The sequence below is a fragment of the Melospiza melodia genome, chromosome 19 (genome assembly GCF_035770615.1).
Source record: "Melospiza melodia melodia isolate bMelMel2 chromosome 19, bMelMel2.pri, whole genome shotgun sequence".
Classification (NCBI taxonomy): Eukaryota; Metazoa; Chordata; class Aves; order Passeriformes; family Passerellidae; genus Melospiza; species Melospiza melodia.
In genome coordinates, this window is record NC_086212.1 from 3654021 (window position 1) to 3675900 (window position 21880).

The window sequence follows — 21880 nt, forward strand, 5'->3', positions numbered from 1 at the left end:
TTAAGAATGTACCACAGCTTTGTAAAACGCCACCTTCTTCCCTCCCTTCTCTACTCTTTACCCCCAGGAACAGCTTGAAATTCTTCACCCACCCATCCACTGCCAAACATTTCAGCCTGCCAGGAAGTTGCCAAAATGGGGAAAGGAAATGAACTGAAATCAGCAGGGTGATAAATCAGCAGGGTGATAAATCAGCTTCCCGCGTTATCCCAAAGGCCCTCAGCCCCCAAACCTGGCTCTGGCACGTGGGACATGTGCCAAAGCCAAACACTTCTGAGTCAGCTCTGCCAAAGCAAACCCTGAGGTGGGACAGACAGAGCATGGACCCAATTCCAGTGGCAGGGACAGGGTGTGGGTGGCTGTCACAGACACATTTTCTGAAAAATCTTTTCTTTAGGATTTTTCCTTCTGAGAAGCTGAGAGGCCTCAGGAACAAAATGTAAACAATGATTATCTGCTGCTGTGGAATGTAACAGGTGCATCTGTGATTGGTCTCATGTGGTTGTTTCTAATTAATGGCTATCAGCTGGTTTGGACTGTCTAGTCAGCCACAAGATTTTATTATGATTCCATTCTTTGCCTTTGCTTGCAAGCCTTCTGATGAAATCCTTCCTTCTATCCTTTTAGTATAGTTTTAATATAATATATATCATAAAATAATAAATCAGCCTTCTGAAACATGGAGTCAGATCCTCATCTCTCCCCTCTTCCTGGGACCCCTGTGAACACGGTCACAGTTGGCCAAGGGAGGTCTGTGACAGACTTATCATGGGATTGGAATGTCTCAGATCCTAAATATGCACAACTCAGCAAGAGAATCACACAATCACTGAGGTTGGAAAAGACCTCCAAGACCATCAAGCTCAACCTCTGGCTGCCCCTACCCCCTGAACCCAGTACTCCCAGTGCATGTGATGTCAAAGTCAGAGCAGCTGTGGCTGCCCCTGGATCCCTGGCAGTGCCCAAGGACAGGGCTTGGAGCCACCTGGGACAGTGGAAGGTGTCCCTGCCCATGGCAGGGATGGAACTTCAAGGTGAACTTCAAGGTCCCTTCCCACCCAAAGCATTCCATGATAATCACACAGGATCTCTCTGCACCTCCTCTGCATTTGCTGAGAGCCACAATTACGACTCTTCCTTCACAACCACAGCTCCAAGAATTTTGTTCTTTTTCCTCCCTTACCCAAAGCAGAAGCTGTCATGTCACAGGAGCACAAAGGTGCTGGGGCTGTTAGGGAAAGCAGGAAGCACCAAGAGACTCGTGACAGAACTGTGAGAATGTGGTGCATGGCCAAGCATCCAAATCCCCAGAGTAGGTGTGAAAATCTCAGCCTTAAGCCTCCAATATGTGAATTTTGGGAAACAAACAGATTTTATCTTTAACATTTTTAACAACTTTTTTTTTTTTTTTCTTTAATAAAGCCAGGCTTATATATGGTATCTAAAAAAAGGCAGGAACACAACATGACTGGGAGAGGCTCATCTATGCCCTCAATCAGACACTCATCAAATTCCTTCTGAAGCATTAAACAACCTGGACAAAATGAGCAGTGAGAGTAGGAACCATCCTTTCAGGAGGAAGGCAAAAAGGAAAACCACCACATTAATAATCAAAATAGTGATTTTTCCCTAAAATAAGGACAACTGTCCATCTAGGAGGACAGCCAGGGCATCAATGTGCTGCTCACAGCCAGGAGCCTGCATCAAGGACCAACTGCAGTGCTGGCACTGGCAGATCCAGAGGCCATGGACAACATTTGTGCACACAGGGAATGGCTGTGCAGAGGAAAAGAAGGTGCAAGAGGGCTCACATCCACACCAGCCCTACCCTCATCACACCACCCAACAAAACACACAAGGCCTGAAGGCAGAAGAGAAACCCAGCCCCATCTCTCCAGAGGTCAAACCACCTGAAACGCTCCATTCATTGAGCAGCTTCAGAGGTGTTTCTGTTATTTTCACTGGTTTAGAAACACCAGGAACCTGAACTGATCTAAAAAACTGGGCAGAAGTGGAAGAGTCAAAATGAGAGGGAGAGATGCTGATGGAGAGGAAGGGGAGGCTCTGAGCACAACAAGGCTGCACATAACAGAGCCAAAACATCAATCCCATGGTAAAAATTCACATTTTCCCAGTGTACTCAAGGGTTGCAGCTGCTATCTGTCAAATCCAAGCCCACACAAGGCCTAGATATTTCCACAAACCTGGGATGACTCAGAGCCAAGTGCTTCTATTGCCAATTCTAGCACCAAACTGGGCACCTCGAGTCCCACTTGGTGTTACCAAAAAGCATCAGCCCAGTCCGACCCCAAACACAGCCAAAATGGGACACATTGTCTGCAAAGCTAACTGCATCAGCTTTCACCACTTCTCCTCCCATCCCTATTCTTGATATCAAATTACAGGAATCTCTTTCCAGACTGAAACAGAATGAGAAAGAAGTCAAAAATCAAGAATTACATGGACAAAAGGGGAGGAAAGCAGGTGTCTCTAACAGGGATATTGCAGCACTCCTCCATGCAGAAGTCTGGAAATCAGGACAGGCAGAATTCCACTGCATGATCCACTTGCTGTGCTTCAAAAATTAAACACCATCACATGAGCTGCTCACAGCACTCCAGAGTCTCCTGCACTTTAGAGAACATCTTTCTTTTTTTTTTATTTTTTAAATTTTTTTTGGATCTCCAGCATCTCTGTGGAGATCCTGGTAAGATCCTTCCTAAAGTTGCATTCAAGTGCATTCAGTAACTTGCTCTCAATACCAGCGTGGGTTCCCTGGTTTGTGCCCAAAAATGTGACCTGTTGCTCCATCTGCTTGCAAGAGTGATGGGCATTGTCCTGCAGCTGGATCCAGCCTGGAAACAAGCACCTTTTGGATGTTTGCTTCCAAAATGCACCAGGAATCCATGAGGCCTGGGAAAGAAAGCTCCTCAGGAGAAAAGCAGCTCCCATGGGGAGCCTGAGCCCTCAGCACCACGTAGGTGTGTGGTTTTGTTTAGAAGTCATCTGGAATTCTTAAAATAAATTTGCTAAATTGTCTTCCAGAGACTGATGGCTTTCTTTTCTTTTTTTTTTTCCCTCCTTAATAAACTTTCAGGGGTATCTTTATTGTTATGTCTAATTTTAGCCAAAACTAACATTTCCTGAGATTCAATTTCTCTCATAATTGTTGGAAGGAAACTAAACTGTCTGCTGTAAACATTCACTGTATTGTGTGAAAAGTATCTTTATTACAGCCCACTGGGAATACTGATAAAATTCCCAATCCTAGCCTTTCCTCACTTTTTTTTTCTTAGAGCTCACTCTTTTCTCTTACGTACCCATTAGTGTCAGTTCAAACATTCTGCGGGCGAGATATGAGAACTTAAAATATATTATTTAACAATCAAGGGTGGAATAAAGACTTGTGAGCAGTAAGATCCTTTCTGCCTTCCCTTTTGGTGCTTTCTATTATAGAAAATGAGGATGGCTATTCCATTTGTCTGCCTTCGTGCTCAGAGTTGATGTAAAAAATCTCATTAGTTTAGTCTGACATATATTCAATACAGTCTATGTACATATTTTTTTTCATTCTATTCTACAGCTGCAAAATGATACTAAATTTCATCAGATTGGAATGAAAACTGTGGTCTTGGAACATTTCCCTTTAAGGGCCTTATATTTATTCAGAATTCATGAATCATTTTCCAGTAATACAACTATAATTATTCTTAAAGTGTTATGTTTGAAGGTTTAATATGAAATACTTGCAAAAAGCTCTTTTTCACTTTGATAGTTTGTAATCTTCATGGTAATCAGATCAGTTAGCTCCTTCCCACAGCAGCCAGGAAAATACAATTTAATATGAATCTCATACTCTTCACTCATGTTTTAATTAAAGTAATAAAAGCCAAGTCATATTTTGCCCTTTACGGTGTACACAGATGTATAGACCTGAGCTAGACAGCCTCACACCCAGCACTCTTGCTCTTGATGGCAGCTGATGGATTTGCTGCTTTGAGATGAGTTTAATTCAGGCTGGGTGATGGTGGTGGCGATGATGGGTGAGACCCAGCACAGCCCTTGGCAGAACTGCCCAACAGGTGATGGAACATGGGCCAAACGTGGAGCTTGTGGAGCTGCTGTGACCACCACCCTTCAGCTGGGTCCTGTGTCACAGCTCAGCTCCCTGGGGAAGCTGCCTACCCTGGTTTTTGGTTCCCACCATGGCTCTGACCAGCCTGGCCTGGTGTGTCACCTGAGAAGGAAGATCTGAGCCTCCTCCCAAAGGAGCAGGAGCACAAGGACTGGTGGCATTCTCTCCCCAGCCAGCTCAGGTCCTCTGTCCCTGATTTTTGGTTCCCACCATGGCTCTGACCAGCCTGGCCTGGTGTGTCACCTGAGAGGGAAGATCCCAGCCTTCCCCAACGACCCAGTGCAAACAACTAAATAACTATTGAGTGCAATACAACACTCCCCAGAGGAGCAGGAGCACAAGGACTGGTGGCATTCTCTCATGTCCCCTACCCTGCCCAGCCTCATGAGCGAGGGGAGGTCGGAGTGAACAGAGCCTGGCTCTGAGCAGAAGGAGCTGGAGGCTGCGCTTGGGATCCACAGCGCTCATCATCCTCCAGGGCCTGCAGGGCCCTGACATCATGGAATCCTTCAGGGAGGAAAAGCCTGAATTTAGCCAGTATCATCAAGTCCAACCTTTGACCAATGGCCACCTTGTCCCAATCCCAGAGCACTGAGTGCCACAGTGAGGTGTTCCTTGGACACCTCCAGGGATGGGGACTCCAAACCTCCCTGGGCAGCCCCTGACAATGTCTGACCACCCTTTCAGTGAAGAAATTCCTCCTGAAATCCACTCTAAATCCCCATGGCACAGCATGAGGCCATTTCCTCTTGTTCTATTGATATTTCCTTGGAAGAAGAGCCCAGCCCACACCTGGCTGTCCCCTCCTGTCAGGAGCTGTGCAGAGCCACAAGGGCCCCCTGAGCCTCCTTTTCTCCAGGCTGAGCCCCTTCCCAGCTCCCTCAGCCCCTCCTGGAGCTCCATCCCCTTCCCCAGCTCCGTTCCCATCTCTGGACACTCCAGCCCCTCAATGCCTTTCCCATGAGGGCCCCAGAACAGGGCACAGCACTCGAGGTGCCCCAGCAGAGCCAGCACAGGGGACAGTCACTGTCCTAGTGCTCCTGGCCTCTCAGTTTTGGGTACAGATGTTCTGCTGATGGTCCTGCCCTCATGGGGCTGGAATGGAGCCCAACCCTGCACGTGCCCAGGGCAGCCCCAGAGCTGACACAGAGAGAAGGGCTCATTCTGTCAGAGGGGCTTTCCTCTCTGCCCAGGCCTTCATCCAAATGCTGAAGTGGAAAATAACATTTTCCTGCTGGAAGTGAGTGGCTCCTCAGTTAATCACTGTGTTGTGACAGCAGATCCAAACAGCAGCTTGGGATGGGTCTCTGATGAGGAGGGAAGAGGTAATCAATCAGTAGGGAAAGGAAATCCCAAGAGCAATGGGCTGGGTATTTTATTCCACACTGCTGCAGCCCACAGAGCTGCATTTCCACAAATAAACAGAGTTTTCCAGAGCAGCTCCCCAGAGGTCCATTAGAGAAGCAAACCACCCTGTGCAGGAGCCAAACCCAGCCCCCCAACAGGACACGGGTGTAGGAGCAACGGGGTCAGGACAGACGGACAGGAGAGATCTCTGCAGCCAGGGCTGGAACTTGGGGTTTATTGCAAAGGGCCTGGGGGCAGGGCCCTGCTGGGAGCTGCCAAACACAGCTCAGAGCAGGCTGAGAGAGGGAGAGGTAAAGAGAGAGAAGGCAAGAGCGTGGTAAAAAGGAGAGAGAGAGAAAAAGAGTAAAAGAGAGAGGATGAAAGAGTAAAGAGGGTAAGAGAGTGAGGCTCCCATTCCAATACAATAAATCTTCTGTGCTGCATATTCTGATTCTCACTAACCAATCTAGTACAATATACAAATCCTACAGCATTTCCATACAGCCTATAAGAATCATTACATTACCACACTGTGTTACATTTTAAACCCTACAAACTCCTCTTTGGGCCCCTTCTGCCAAGCTGCAGGATCTGCTCTGACCCTTGGGCCTGTCTGCACGCAGAGGGTGTTGTTCCATCAAAAGGGGATCACCTTCAGCTGGCCACACCATTGTTTCCCAGTTGTTCAGTAACTGAGGGATCTCAAAGCTTGCTTTCATTTCAATCTCACTTATAGTTTCCATATTCTCAAAATCTTTTGCCAGGCAATCATATTGATAAGGCTTTCCCGTTTCACCTTCCCCAACACACGGGAGGAAATCCTTGCTCATCACAGCTCCCTGAGGACACTGGGGCTGCACTGTGAGAGCTCAGCACCAGTCCCTGGCAGGCACAGGGCTCCCTGTCACGCTGTCACAGCAGGAATTCAGGACACACACCGAGAAATCAGCTCAACACGAGGGGCTGCAAGATCCACAGGCACAAACAGCTTGTGGATCAAAGCTCTGGGATTGCCTTTGGCTGCCACCACTCCAGGCCAGCCCAGGAGCAGCAGGAGGGGCCCTGCTGAGTGTTTAAAGCACACATAAAGCACCATATCAACCTGAGAGCTGTGCTTTAAAGGGGGTCTGCTCTCTCCAGGGCAGCTCCAGGCTGCCCCCCATGCAGGTCTCACCTTGCCCTGGGCCATGCTGACCACCAAAGACAGTGGCTGTCTTTACACCATGTGCAGTCCCTTTATAGCAGTAAAAGCACATGGGAAATCCTTGATAAAGTGGCACTTTCTTGCCTAAAGCACATCACCTTCCTCTGTCATCTGCTGCTCTTTTAGGAGCCATTGGCTTTACAAGGCCAGCAGCATTGCTGGACGGCCAGGCCACGTGTCCTCATGCCACAGGAGCCACCCTGCACTCCAGCAGATCCTGTTCAGTCTGACTGGACCTCAACTGTGCCCCGAGGTGCTCTGTGCTCCCAGTCACTCCATCTCCTTCACCCTCCAGCACAGGAGGCATTCCTGGGGTCTGGGATGTACCTTTCCTGCAGCCCCACTGGTGGGCACGGTGGAATTTCGGCACCAAGAACCACCCATGTCCAATCCTCTATCAGAACTCATCTTGGTACCGGTATTTTCTATGTGGAACCCTTCAGATCAAGATGTAGCAGTTTCTCAGGGGGATGGACATGGTCCTGCTGCTCCTTCTCTGCCACCCCCAGGTTCCCACCACCTCCCCAACTCTGCTGCCTCCAGCCCTGGGCCAATCTCCTGCACAGACTGGATTTTATTATCAGTTTTTAAATGTTTCATTGTTTACAGACCTTTTCACTGCAAAAGTAATCCCAGCTCTGGCTGAAGATCCTCAGGGACGTTTTGATTCCACATCTCACAGAACAAGGGCTACAGCCAGATGTGCTGCTTAATACAGACACTCTTTTTTGGGTAAAAAACATTCTCTGAGCTGATTCATATCCCAGAAACCCTTGGACAGACACAGGAAAAGACAGGGAAGGGTAGCTGCTGGGGCTGGCTATGGTCTCCAGGGGCCCTTGGAGAGTGGTGGATGCTGTGGCCAGCCCAGAGGCTGTCCAGTGTGGTGTGTGTCCTCCAGTGCCCCTGAGGATCTCCTTCTCCCTCCTGCCTTTGGCCCTAAACCTAAACCTCTCAGCAATCTCTTGATGAAATATCTGCCCATGAAACCCAACCACCACAACATTTTCAGTGTTTCCCACCCCTACCAGGTGCTCTGTGCCACCTGACAGGTGTCCTCAGCTGTTTGAGATGCTATTTCTTTTTCTTTTTTTCCCCAGAGTCAGTGCAGTAAAAGCAGAGACCATCCTTTTTGGTCTAGGAATGGCTCAATTGCATTAGTTTTTCACTCTTTTGGTGGCTGTTTTTCAAACACCCTATTGCTAAAAACTCAGGAGTCCCTTGAGACCAAGGGTTGAAGATGATGTTCACTCTGCTTGTAATACAAAGGGATTTTTTATTATTATTTTATTTAAACACTATAGCCAGCCTTGAACCAGCAGTAAAGCCTCCTCTTGCTATGACTAAGCTACAGGAATCACTTCCTGACTGCACCTTTCAAACATTTCACTGTCACACAGGAGTTCATGCAAAATTCACGAGCCTGGATCATCAGCTGTAGTTGTGCTCAAGTCCCAGGCCCCTCCTGGAAGGGTTTCCATTAGCTGCTGATTATAATAAATGACATGTAACACTCTATTGTTCATTCTAAAATAGCACATGAGATTCTTCCTGAATTGTCTGCTGAGAAAGGCATTTAGGATCTATCAATGTCTCCCCTCTATTTTTTTTTTTCTTCTCCAGCACAACATATGAAATTATACAGTATTACTCAAAGAACAGCAGGGAGAGAGCAAAAATCTGTATCTTAGCATGGGGGCCTGCAGTGCACACTCCCAAACTCTGTGTAATCCTCTTTCAACTCTGAGTCTACACAAACCTCTCTCTTCCCTTCACCAGGGGTCTTTTATACTCCTGTATCTGTATGTTCCTGCAGTATTTGCAATGTATCCTTGTCGAGGGAGTGGGGAGCCAGTAGTTATTTACTTTCAGGTGTGCTCTGCCCCTGATGGGGCCAATTCCACACTCCAAAAATACAGATTATCTGCAGATTGGAAGAGACCGAGATTCTGCACGGGCACAAGAGAGTAAAGTCCAAAGAGCACAAGGCAGCTGGAGATTGAGGAGCACCAGAGCTCTCCATGCCTTAAAAAAAGCAGGCCATATTGCCCCTTATTTAACCCCTCACTTACTTACGTGACTTTCTTTAACACTGCCAAACCTCTGATATCATCTGTTCCTGTGATCAACAGATCAAGACAAAATCAACAGAATATGGAGCCCCCAAACTCTTCCTCCTCAATTATCCACTCAGAGGGTGGTGAAACACTGGCACAGATTGCCCAGAGAAGCTGTGGATGTCCCTGGGAACATCCAAGGCCAGCTTGGACAGGGCCCTGAGCAGCCTGATCTCACTGGGATGTCCCTGCTCCTTGCAGAGGGCTTGAATTAGATGAGTTTCAAGGGTGCCTTCCATCCTAATCCATTCTGTGAATCTATGACTGCTAAAACAAGTTTCTTCATGTGCAAAGGATTAATTAGAAACACCAAAGTTTATTAAGGGACTTGAGTGGAAATGGCACAAAGAATAACCTCACCAAAGACTCTGATTTTCTGTGCAGACCTTTCTACAAGACTCAAGAGAAGGACGCCCTAAGGAATTGCTCAGCCAAGTTTAATGATCTCCTGGGCTGTTCCTGCCTGTCTTCCCAAGCCATCCCAGGTTTGAGGCAGTGGCTGTGGTGACCATGAGCAGCCTGCTGCACTTTATGGGACAAACAAAGTGCTGGAAGCTCCTCCAAATTCACACATCTGGTAGGCCAGGGACCAACCGCTCTAAGGACATCTCACACCTGAGCAATTGCCTGTTGTTACTTCACTATCAGTGGGGCAGCAACCCCATCACTGATGGACTGAAAACCACCTTGGATTGAAAACCACCTTGGTTCCAGCTCCTGTCCTGGAGAGAGGAGCAAGAATGAGGGCAGGGTGACCCCACACCTTCATTAGCAGCACCCTGTTACCCTCACTCTGCCCAGGGCTCCAGTGCCACCTCAGTCACTGTGCTCTGCCTCTGTGGTCCCCAGCAGGGATGGGGAACCCCTGCACTCACGTGGGTCTGCCCCAGCCCCAGGTTTATTTTATCAAGTGTTGACATTTTGCTGTGATTCAGTCAAGACTGGTGGGAACAACACGTCTGCCAGTATTATGACAAGGTTTGAAGGCATGTTTTATAGCAGAGGCTGCCAAGAGGAGCTCTGTCTCGTCTGGAGCGTTAGCAGAACATGAGGAAGGTATCCATAGCTCCCCACACATCATTAATTTCTAATTATCCTATCTTTGCTTTCTGCATTATCACTTATTTACCAAACAAAGCTTTAGTGGACCTCCCAGTTCCTTATAAGCAGCAAAGGCGTTGTTATGTTAAAAGCAATGTTCTAAATGTTATTTATTATTTGATAAACCTCGTGTAACCCTGAATGAGGACATTAAACGGCAAGAACACTACTTCAAAATCCCATTTTAAATAAGTCACCAAGACAGCTGTGCCTTTATAAAACACATTAGGGTGGCACTCAGAGCACATATGGCTCAGGGATATATACAAATTATACAATTTCTGTCATTCGATCAAATAAGAGGGACGTTTTGACCCCAGAAATGAGTCAAATGCAAGTTGTAATTCCAGCCCCAGCAGAGGCCCTGGTGGTAATGGATCCTGACGGCTGATCAAAGAGCCCTGACCATTTGACCCACCAGATCAGTGACTCACTGTATCTATTATGGCTAATACAGGCCCCAGCGAGGAGATATACGGAGGCAGGGAGATAAAGGGCAATAGATACAGGAGATAAATGTTGATTTATCCATGTGCAGGCACGGGGGGACACCTGGAGATGGATCCCACGTGGGTGGGAAGGGGCGGCCCTGGCTCACCCCACACTCAGGTTCTTCCTGGAGCAGGGCTGCAGACAGAGGCTGGGGATGTCTGTGCACATGATAAATATCATCTCTCACAGCTGCATCTCCCTCAAGGTGCCAGCAATGCCCCTGTGCCCTGTCCTGAGTCACACACAGCCAGGGAAAATCCACCTTCTGTTTTACACATATCCATAGAGTCACAGACATCTTTTATGAAAAATCCTTTCCTTAGGATTTATCCTCCTGAGGAGCTGAGAGGCCTCAGGAACAAAATGTAAACATTGATTATCTGCTGCTGTGGAATGCAACAGGTGCATCTGTGATTGGCCCATGTTGGATGTTTGTAGTTAATGGCCAATCACAGTCAGCTGGCTCAGAGAGAGAGCTGAGCCACAAACCTTTGTTATCATTCTTTGCTATTCTATTCTTAGCTAGCCTTCTGATGAAATCCTTTATTCTATTCTTTTAGTATAGTTTTAATGTAATATATATCATAAAATAATAAATCAGCGTTCTGAAACATGGAGTCAGATCCTCGTCTCTTCCCTCAACTTAAGACCCCTGTGAACACGGTCACATCCATAGCCCCCAGAAACACATCCCTGCCCATGGATTGGCTTTCTGGGCAGTGTAAGTGTGAACAGCCCATCCAGGAGTTACCCAGTCTCACCCTAATGCACAGAGCCCAGATTAAAGCCCCTTGTGCTGCTCTACACATCAGGTGAGACACTGAATGTCACCTGCAGCAGGTGTCTCACCAGGCTTGGATGAAATCCTGCCCTTTTCTGCCATAGAATCCCAGAATGGATGGATGAATGGGAAAGGACCTTAAAGCTCATCCCATTCTGCCCCTGCCACAGGCAGGGACACCTTCCAGTATCCCAGGTTGCTCCAGGCCCCATCTGACACCTTGTGCAGGCTGCCCTAGAGCAGAGACTATACAGAGCTAAAGAATAAAGCAGGGATTTATCAAAAGGCCTCCATGGATGCACCTTGGGCAGCACAAGAGCCCAGCCAGGGCTGCACCCAAGATGAACCAAAATGGTCCCAAAATGCACGACCAGGCACAGGGTCTGTCACTGTGATCAGTTCTGCTCCATTTGCATCTTGCAGTTCATTGTCCCATCCCAGCTTTAGCCCAGGCAGTCCCACCCTGCTTGTTTTTCTCTCTCCAGCCCACGGTGTTTGTGCTCTTGGGCTGAGATTTGGGTCATTTGTCCTTGGTGCCCAGCTGGAGCAGGAATTGTTTTGTGTCCCTGCTCTGTGCACAGAGCTCACCATCCCCTGATGTGATGCTCAGACCCACACACTAAAGCAGCTCAGAATCTGAAAAATATAAAAGCTAAACCTGAGGTATCCCCTCCAACCTGGCCTTGGCCACTTCCAGTGATCCAGGGGCAGCCACAACTTCTCCAGGCATCCTCATTTTCCAGTAGTAGAATCCTGGAATGGTTTGGGTTAGATCCAAAGACCATTGAGTTCCACACCCCCACCATGGGCATGGACAACTTCCACTGCCCCAGGCTGCTCAGTGCTGCTGTGCAAACCTGGCAGCCAAGACCTGGCATTTTTGACACACAGATGGGCAGCAGGAGCAACACACAGGAACAGCTTTAGGAGAACTTTGTCAATTTAACTCTCCTATTTTCCACTGAACTCTCAAATTTTCAACACTTCATAGCAGTGGGTCTTGTCTGTGCCCTCACTTCCAAAAGCAAAGAGCTGATTTTACATTCTCCCTGGCCGGAACAAACCACAGTGGTGCTGAATAGCCTTCCCATGAGGAGTCACACAAATTAACTTATTGGGACAAACAACAATGGGCTGGTTGCTCAGCTGGAATAAGCCATGCACTGAAATCTCCTGGGATTAGGCAGAGCACAGGATCCAAACTGCCCAGTGATAAATAAATCAGCTCTTTCTTCCTTCAAGCTGCCTGTTGCCCTGCTGACAACCAGAGATAACTTTGGAGGGAGGGGGAAATGCAGAAACACCCCCCTTAAGGCTTTCCATAATTCACTGAGGGGTGCACACTGAGCAGGCACACAATCACATCCCAGAGCCAGGGAACAGTGGTCCCCAAGGCCATGCCAGGGCCTGGCAGTCCCCACAACTCCATCACATCACCCCCAGCTCCCTGACAAGGCAGCTCCTGCATTTCTTCACCCAGCACAGAGGATGATGATACCTTCTCACAGGCAGAGTTAATCCATGTTTTTAAAGCACCCATGGACTCCTCCTGCAAGTGCAAAATAAAACCAACCTCATTCCTCAACCTTTCCCTCTCCTGGTGTCACTGTCCTTATCACAATGACCTTAATAAATATATTTTCCCACTGATTTTTCAGGTGTTTTTATTTTTATTACCAGCACCATTGCATTTTTACTGATCTTTCAGAGCACTTCATACTTGGGATTCCTTGGGATTTTTCACATTACTTAATTCCTTGCCTTTGTGTGGGGAGGCGGGGGGGGGGGAAAGAAAGAAGGAAAATTGACAGGGGTGAGGAATGATGCTCTGCTGACTCCACAAGACACAAGAGATACCTCACTCATCTCAAGGGTCAAATGTCCACGATGGTTTGATCAGATGTCAGCTTGCATTTATACCCTGGCCTCTGCTGGAGGTTGAATTACATTTCACATTTGACTCACTTCTGGGCTCAAATGTCCCTCCTATTTGATGGAACAAGAGGAATTCTTTTCCCCAAGCAGGATGTGCTGCTGTGAGCTGTCAGTGCTCTCATTATGTTTTAGGCTCCTTTATTTCTGCATTTTGTCCTCAGCTGAATCCAACCCCTCTGGGATGACAAGAGCTGCAGCCATGGCACAAAAGCCATCCCAACAAGCAGGATCAGGGGAAGGAAGAGGGCACCTGGCTTCCATATGTTGTGGATGGTGTTTTGTGGGGGTTTTACACAGGCTTGGGTGTGGGGTTTTGTTTCTCTTTCCCTCAAGCTGGCAGCTAGGCGGGAAATAATGAAAGAGAGGCAGTGTCGCAGACATCTTTTATGAAAAATCCTTTCCTTAGGATTTTTCCTCCTGAGAAGCTGAAAAGCCTCAGGAACAAAATGTAAACAATGGTTATCTGCTGCTGTGGAATGCAACAGGTGCATCTGGGATTGGTCTCATGTGGTTGTTTCTAATTAATGACCAATCACAGTCAGCTGGCTTGGACAGAGAGCCGAGCCACAAACCTTTGTTATTCATTCTTTGCTATTCTATTCTTAGCCAGCCTTCTGATGAAATCCTTTCTTCTATTCTTTTAGTATAGTTTTAATGTAATATATATAATAAAATAATAAATCAGCCTTCTGAAACATGGAGTCAGATCCTCGTCTCTTTCCTCATCCAAGAACTCCTGTGAACACCATCACAAGGCAGGAATGGTTTGGGTTGGAAGAGACCTTAAACCTCATCCCATCCCACCCCTGCCATGGCAGGGACACCTTCCACTGTCCCAGGTGGCTCCCAGCCCTGTCCAGCCTGGCCTTGGGCACTGCCAGGGATCCAGGGGCAGCCACAGCTGCTCTGGGCACCCTGTGCCAGGGCCTGCCCACCCTCACAGGGAACAATTCCTCATTCCCAATATCCCATCCATCCCTGCTCTCTGGCAGTGGGAGCCATTCCCTGTGTCCTGTCCCTCCGTCCCTTGTCCCCAGTCCCTCTCCAGCTCTCCTGGAGCCCCTTTAGCCCTGGCAGGGCTCTGAGCTCTCTCTGGAACTTCTCCCCTGGGCTGAACAGAACTTCCTTAGGATCAAAAAGCAGACAAGGGGCTGAGACAAAGCTGCTGTCAGGGAGCTGCAGGATCCTGATGGAGATAAACTCCAACCCACCAGGCTCATCTGCTGCAGTGTGAGGTTCCAGCCCTGAGTGTGTTCAATTTGCCTTTGTCCTGAAGGAGCCCAAGGGCTGTTGGAAGTCCCACATGGGCTGTGAAGGAATCTGGTGGTTCAGCAGCCTCTGAGGTGAGATTGTGAAACCCTCCTCCTGCTGTTTAATGTACTCCTTCACGTTACAACAGCTTTAGCAAACAATAAAAACCATCTGGGAGCCCCATTTAAATAACAGAGTTGTGTCATTAGTGCTGTAGTCATGGCTGGGGCTGTAAAACCAGTAAACAAGGGCTGATGTGCAGGTAAATAAAGGGAGATGGTGCACTAAGGAGGGCGAGGAGGAAGCTGCTCCTCATCCTCCTTGGCCAAAGCTCATGCTGGGTGTGAGCCACATCCCTGCAGGGCATGAACTGGGATCCTCAGCTTCCCTCCCAGCTGCACTCCTGCCACCCCAGAGGAGGTTCTGGGGGTCACTGCAGCCTCCCACAGAGCCCAGGTGCCCCCAGCTCCCCTCTGAGTGCCCCACACCAGCCAGGGAGGGAGCTGGGGATGCCAAACAATCAAACATCCCCGTTTATTGTCCATATCACTCTCTGTGTGCTTTTACTGGTGGAGAAGGAGCAGCACAGCCCCTGTGCATGAGGCCATCCCTGCAGTGAGGGGTTCCTGCTCTCCTCTGCCCAGGGAAAGAACTTTCCTCCCTCTCCAGTCTGCTCCAAAATGGGAAATAGCAAGTAACCAGAGAGCAAATGAAGAGTGAACCCCTCTTGCCCAGGTTACAGGGATCTAAGCTGCTTTGGTTGATCCTTCTCCAGGATCAAACTCAGGACATGATTCCTCCACCACACGGGAATCCCTGCTTTCCTTTGGGAGCCAACCCTTCTCCTTGAGATGCACCAAACCATTCCCAGCCCCACAGCAGCCCTGCTGACCTCCCTCTCATGCCCACCTTGAGGGAGAAGGGATGAGAGAGGTGCTGAGCAGGAAACATCAATGGTTCATGCTGGCCATGGCTCTGCCCAAATCCAGCCTGGTGCTGCAGGCACATCATGGCCAGGGGCTGGGGCTGCTCCCTGTGCCAGCACTGCCAGCCCTCCCCATGAAACCCTGGCACTGCCAACCCTTCACATGAAACCCTGGCACTGCCAGCCCTCCCCATGAAACCCTGGCACTGCCAGCCCTCCCCATGAAACCCTGGCACTGCCAACCCTTCCCATGAAACCCTGGCACTGCCAACCCTTCCCATGGAATCCTGGCACTGCCAACCCTTCCCATGGAATCCTGGCACTGCCAGCCCTCCTCATGAAACCCTGGCACTGCCAGCCCTTCCCATGAAACCCTGGCACTGCCAACCCTTCACATGAAACCCTGGCACTGCCAACCCTTCCCATGAAACCCTGGCACTGCCAACCCTCCCCATGAAATCCTGAGCTGCTGTTTGAACACTTTTGAGAGTGTATGAGCACACCTTCACTGCAGTTATTGCAATGGGATATGCTAACCTAGCATGGAGAAGGGATTCTTTCAGTGAAATAAGGAATGAATCACTCCAACTCAAAGAATTCATTCTGGTATGTGAACCCACAGGTGCACCCTGCAGCAAAGATCACCCAAAAGAAGCTGTTGCTAAAATTCCTACTGGAGCATCAATGTGATATAAAAATCAGCTTCCATCCTTGGGAGGTTTTGAAGGCAAGGTATCACAACAACTGCCCTGTGATCATCCACAACACCTGGCTCTGCACATCTGGGGACACAGGGCTGACCCCTGCATGGGGCACTCAGGGATCACCCCATTCTTTCCCATATTTACTCACCCTCTGGCAATTCCTGGCTCTAATGATCACCCCCACGCTGTTGTTGGTTGAACACATATTTGTTTCTGCTGAATCACTCGGCAGCACAAAGTTTGCTGTTCCTTCCCCACCCTGGAATTCCTCTTCATGCAAGAACAGCCTCTCCCCACGCCACAGTGGGGACACCTGCCAGAGCCAGAGCAGGAACAGCTCTCCTGAGCCATGAGCCAATGCCCTGCCCTGCTCCAAGGAGGCAAACCGCAGGATTTCATCCCATTCCCAGTGTAATGTGGACAGAGTTTAACCCCTGCTGCCATTGGAGCACCACAGTGATGTCCCAAACCCCAGGCACTCTGTGGGGCTGGGTCTGTGGTCAACAAAACAGCCCAAACAACCAAAAATGGCATTCTGGGATGTGTCAGAAGGAACTGCCACCTTCCCTCCAAAGGCTGCATGTGATGAGATGCTTTGTGCTGAGGGTCAGCACCTCTAACCTCTCATCTCCAGGTCAGGGGGACAGAAAAGCATGTGCTGAAGTCCTCCTGTCCCAGCAAGACCTAAATATGAACTTTACAGAATCACAGAACTGGGTTGGAAGATCACCTTAAAGATGATGTTCCAGCCCATACACAGGTTTAGGACCCCACTCCATGTTTTTTCCATGTGTATCCAAGCCCAGAGAAGCCTCAGGAACCTGAAAGACATGAACACTTCTATTCTGGTCCCCCACACATGGGTTTCTAGCTCCAAAACAGGAACCTTTGGATTTCTTTTTCTCCCCTGTTAATCTATTTAGCTACAGGAAATACTCCACATGAGGGAAGGAGACACCTGAACTGCACACAATACTTGGAAACTTCACTGTGGCCAGAAACACCCAAATGCACCTTCATTTGGAGTTAGGGATGCTGAGGCAAAGCTTTTCAGCAAAGCTTTTCAGCAGAGCTTTTCAGCAGAGTGGAATGGGGTTGGGCTGGGAATGGGCTCCAGATGGAAATGCATCCCAACCCCTCCACCAAGTGCTGCATCTGGGCTCTGACCTCCTCCATGGACACTCCTGATGTCCCAGGAGGGCAGATTCACAAACAGCTCCTGGAATTTGTGCTTTGGTCCCCTAAAAACCTCACCCCAGCAAAACAGCTCTTACCTGATTGGCTGATAGAAACTCCTGGGCGTTGTCGTTCATCCCCATGTACATGTTCTCCCCATCAAACTAGAAAGGCAAAAGAAAGAGTTAATAAAATGCCATCTGCACACCATGCTGCTGTGCATCCCAAATACCTTCCTGGCTCTTCACATCAAGAGCCAGAATTCCCAGAGGAATACCCTGAGCTGCTGTTTGAACACTTTTGAGAGTGTATGAGCACAGCTTCACCCCAGTTATTGCAATGGGATATGCTAACCTAGCATGGAGATGGGATTTTTTCAGTGAAATAAGGAATTAATCACTCCAATTCAAAGAAATGTGTGAACCCACAGGTGCACCCTGCAGCAAAGATCACCCAAAAGAAGCTGTTGCTAAAATTCCTACTGGAGCATCAATGTGATATAAAAAAACCAACTTCCATCAGTGGAAATGTCCAGACTTGGGCAGGTCACATTCAATCCTCTTACAGACATCAACACTAAGCAAAGCTCCTGCAGCAATGCAGAATCACTCTGGAGCTGTGGAAGAGGTTTCACAGTGACTTCTGTGAGCCAGAGAGAAGTTTGATAGGAGGATCCATGTTTACCCCTGAAAAAATTTCCTACCAAGGATCCATGTTTACCACTGAAAGAATTTTCTATCAAGGATCCATGTTTAACACTGAAAGAATTTTCTACCATATATTTTCCACCAAGACACCAGGAAAGAAAGAAGGATAAATAAGAGAAACCTGCAACTCCCTATTACAATGAGCACTTTGTTTGACTTTCTTGACCAATGAGTAAAGAGTAAACGTAGGAGTTTTGTAAGAATGGATAAAAAGATGCTAAAATAAAACCAGGTTTGAAGTCTGCTGAAAATGGAGTTGCTTTGGATTGAGACCATCTCAACCATGACATGGGGCATTCAGGAGGGGTCTGTGTGCCCAGCCTGACACATCCATCCCCTCTTGTCCTGTTTTCCTGCATGCCCTGCCAGGACTCTGCTCCGTGGCTGGGTGGGCTTGGGCTGCCCAGCCCATCCTCCTGTGTCCCTCCCCAGCTGTTAATCCACTTATCAGGCCACAAAACCCCCATGGAGAGCTACAACTCCTCTCGCTAATTAGCAGCAACGGGAGCTTTTCACTCACTCAGATTCCAAAGGAAGGAAAAAAAACCCTCCAGGATTGTGGCTCCAAGTACAGCTGGGGCAGGCCTCAAGGCTGAGTTCACAAATTAATTATGGCAATAAGAACGGGCTGAGCCATAAAACACTCCCGAGAGGAGGGTGGAGGTACCAGCTGTGAGTGACACCTTGCACTGAACAAGGGGAAGAGCCAGCCCTCCTGCCCTTAGCAGCAGGATGATGAATTGGAGATTGTTCACCCCTCACCTGTCCTCCCACTCTCTGATATGAAGCTGATTCCAGTTATGCCTTAACAGAAATTGGCCATATTAAGAGCAATAAAAGCGAAATCTAAATAAAACCAGGTGAAGATTTTCAGCCTAGACAATTAATTATGCTTCCATTTCTCAGAGTGCTACAGGATTAGCTATTAAAGGCAGCAGAGTTAGTAAAGCCAAGTGGGGGTAACACGGCTCTGCTTGGCCTCAGACGCCCTCTAATTGCCAAACTGTCCTCTGGCACAGAAAACCAATTAAAAGCTGTAAAATTGGAGCAGGTATTGTGGCATTCATTAAGTAATACCAGCAGCAGCAGCTGCAGCAGGTGGGAGAGGATTCCTGTGCAACTGCTGCATCCTGTGAGATCCACCAGTGAGGCAGGAGCTGTGGGACAAACAATTTCCTCAGAAGGCAGCTGGGTACCGTGCAATTTAACCTGGATTTCCCTCTACCTGGCAGGTGATCACTGGCACAGCCAGCTCTTGGCAGCTGGAGCTTCCAGGAACACAGATCCAACCAGCTCTAGAGCCTAAATACCCTCTGACCCCACCTAAATACCCTCTACAGCCTAAATACCCTCTAGCCCTGCCTCAATGCCCTCTGGCTCCACCTCAATACCCTTTGAAATTCCCACCAGACCCACCTGGGCTGGCCGCAGAGGTGCCACAGGCTGGTGGAGAATCACAGAATCTCCAGGGTTGGAAAAGCCCTCTGGGATCATTGAGTCCAACATTCCCCCAGCACTGCCAAGGCCACAACTCAGTGATGTCCCCAAGTGCCACATCACCTCTCACAGATCCCTCCAGGGACAGTGACTTCAGCACTGCTCTGGGTTACCTGTTCCAGCACCTGGCCACTGTTCCAGTGAAGGAATGTTCCCTATTATCTAATCTAAACCTGCCCTGATTCCTCTCATTCTACCCCTCGTTTCCCATAAGAAGACACCAACCCACACCTGGCCACCACCTTTTTCTCCAGGAAAAAAAAAAAATTACCTTGAAAATTACATTTAGCAAACCAAAAGTATCATTCAGTAGGGAGGCCCAGAGCAGGACAAACTCTCCCCTGTCTCCACATCCTTCTGTTTGTTAGAATATATTTTTTTATGGTTTTTTACTGTTCCTCTACCTCCATTCCACAATTCTTTTTGCCCTTGATGCCTTCATAACAACTGTAATGAATCCTGCCTTCAAAATTACTGTTTCTCTGATTTCCAGGCTGAGCAGCGAGCCTGAAAATCAAGACTCAAAATGCAATGGGAACTTTGGAATTTCCCCACTGCTGATTGGATTTTTTCCCCCTCTCCTCCAGGCTGTGAAGGTGCAAACAAATCTATTAGAATTTCTCCCATCAGGATATTTTTTCAATTAGATGTTTGCCAGTTATGCAGCAGCCAGGTAGAGCAGATAAGTAATGTTCTCTCCCTCTTCTCATTATTGTTTTGCTACAGAATGCACTTCAAAACAATCAACCCCATCATACTGGGTAGATTTATGATAGAAAGAGAAATTTTAATATTTCCCCTTGGTTATAAATACCTCCTCCCTTTTTCTCCTTCACTCCAGCTCCTGTTCAAACCTGGATAGAGCCATTCATCACCATCCTTACCCCAAAAGCCAGCCTACACTGAATGATGAGGCAGGGATCATTTTCAAGTCCTAATTCAAAAGAAACATCCTCTTGTGCAGTTGTCTTAATCACTTTATCACTTTTGCTCTGTTGCAATTAGTTAATTTTATTATTTTTTGGTTAATAGGAGCAGCCTATTAAACAAATCAGTGGCTGTGGCTGATTCTCTCCTGCATGGAATGAGCACAAAGCCAGGGAGGGAAGGGCAAAGAAAAGAGGGAAATAAAAAGGGGGAAGTGAAAGGGAAAGGGTGAGAGAGAAGGGAAAAGTGCCCCAAATTCCACCAATTCTGGCAACAAAGTCCAATGGACACCACTGAACTGCCTTCGTTGCCTGGTGCTGGATGGGGACAGGGATGCTGCCAGCCCCATCCAGAGAGGGAATCCAAGCACATCAGGGTGATGGAGAGCAAGCCACACCTGCATCCCTCCATGGGACAACCTACCAAGCATTTTGGGTCCAAGCAAAAGAGGAAAGTGTGAGAAAACACCCTCTGAAATCCAGTTTTTCATGGAGAATTTAATTAAAAATATAATTCTTTTCCTACAGCTCTTCCAGGGGAGCTGCAGCTGGCACTGCTCTATCAGCCCATACACAGAGCTCAATTCAGATGTTGTTGTACTAAACACTTTTAAAATCTTTATTGCTTTTCTAGACTCACTTTGGATTGTTATTTTTGCTCCACAACATTATTCTAAAACCTGTAAATGTGCCCAGAGGTCGCATGGGTCTCCTGTTAGCCAGATGAACATGAAAAGGAAAAACAAATGCAGGCAGCAGGCTGGGACAGACCCCAAAGTGCAGCAGCTGGGGGATCTCCAGCTCTGTGCAAACAGGGAGAACAAATGTTTGCTCACTGGGAAGGGCCCAGTGGAAAGAAACACAACCTGCTGCCAAGATTCCAAGAAGGTGTTGCTTTTTCCTGGATGGCACTACCAGCTTGTACAATTTTATTATGAATCTCATCACATCCTTTTTGTTTTGTGGGAGACACGAACTGAGATGGAAACTTCAGCTCTGTATGAAAATGAGGAATCAGAGATTGGTTTGGGTAGGAAGGGACCTTAAAGATCACCCAGTTCAACTCCACTGACATGGGCAGGGCCACCTTCCCCTAGACCTGAATATGTGGGCAAAAGTCATACCAGTAATACCTTATGTGACACCTGCAAAATCTCAAAAGTCTTCCAAACTTTTTATTTAATTTTATTTTATGTCTGGTGGGTTTGGTGGTTCTTTTGGTTTGGTTTTTTTTCCTTACCTGAATTTTGACACTCATTTTTGGCAATACTTGACCAGACCACCCTATAACTGCAAGTCCACTGAGGTTCTAGAGCTTGAAAATGTGGCCTTTTAATACAAATCCAGCAGTAATTAAGAGCCATCACCATCAAGGAGCTACTAAATGGCCAGTTAAGAACAAATTGGATGCCTCCAGTGTTTCCTACTGCTCAGATCTATAAAAACTTGCCTCTGGTTTGCCTTCCTGTACCAGGACACAGGAGATGGGCAGGGGGTTCCCTCTCATGGCAAGCTCATTTCCAAACTGGGTGCACTGGGGATGCCACATTTCACTGGAAGTTCTTGGAATGCATCTGGGTTT

The 21880-nt window shown here is 48.0% G+C and overlaps 1 protein-coding gene across 2 annotated transcripts in view; it reads right to left on the bottom strand.

Annotated features, from left to right (window-relative positions):
* TOX2 (TOX high mobility group box family member 2) overlaps positions 1-21880 on the bottom strand; it is a 176401-nt gene that overhangs the window by 91172 nt on the left and 63349 nt on the right. Inside the window, exon 2 of one of the 2 annotated variants that reach the window (XM_063172164.1) lies at positions 17267-17332. In XM_063172164.1, the coding sequence (XP_063028234.1) occupies positions 17267-17332 (66 nt within the window). Of the gene's footprint in view, positions 1-16140; positions 16216-17266; positions 17333-21880 lie in introns of those variants that run through there. The other variant, XM_063172165.1, reaches the window with a different exon arrangement.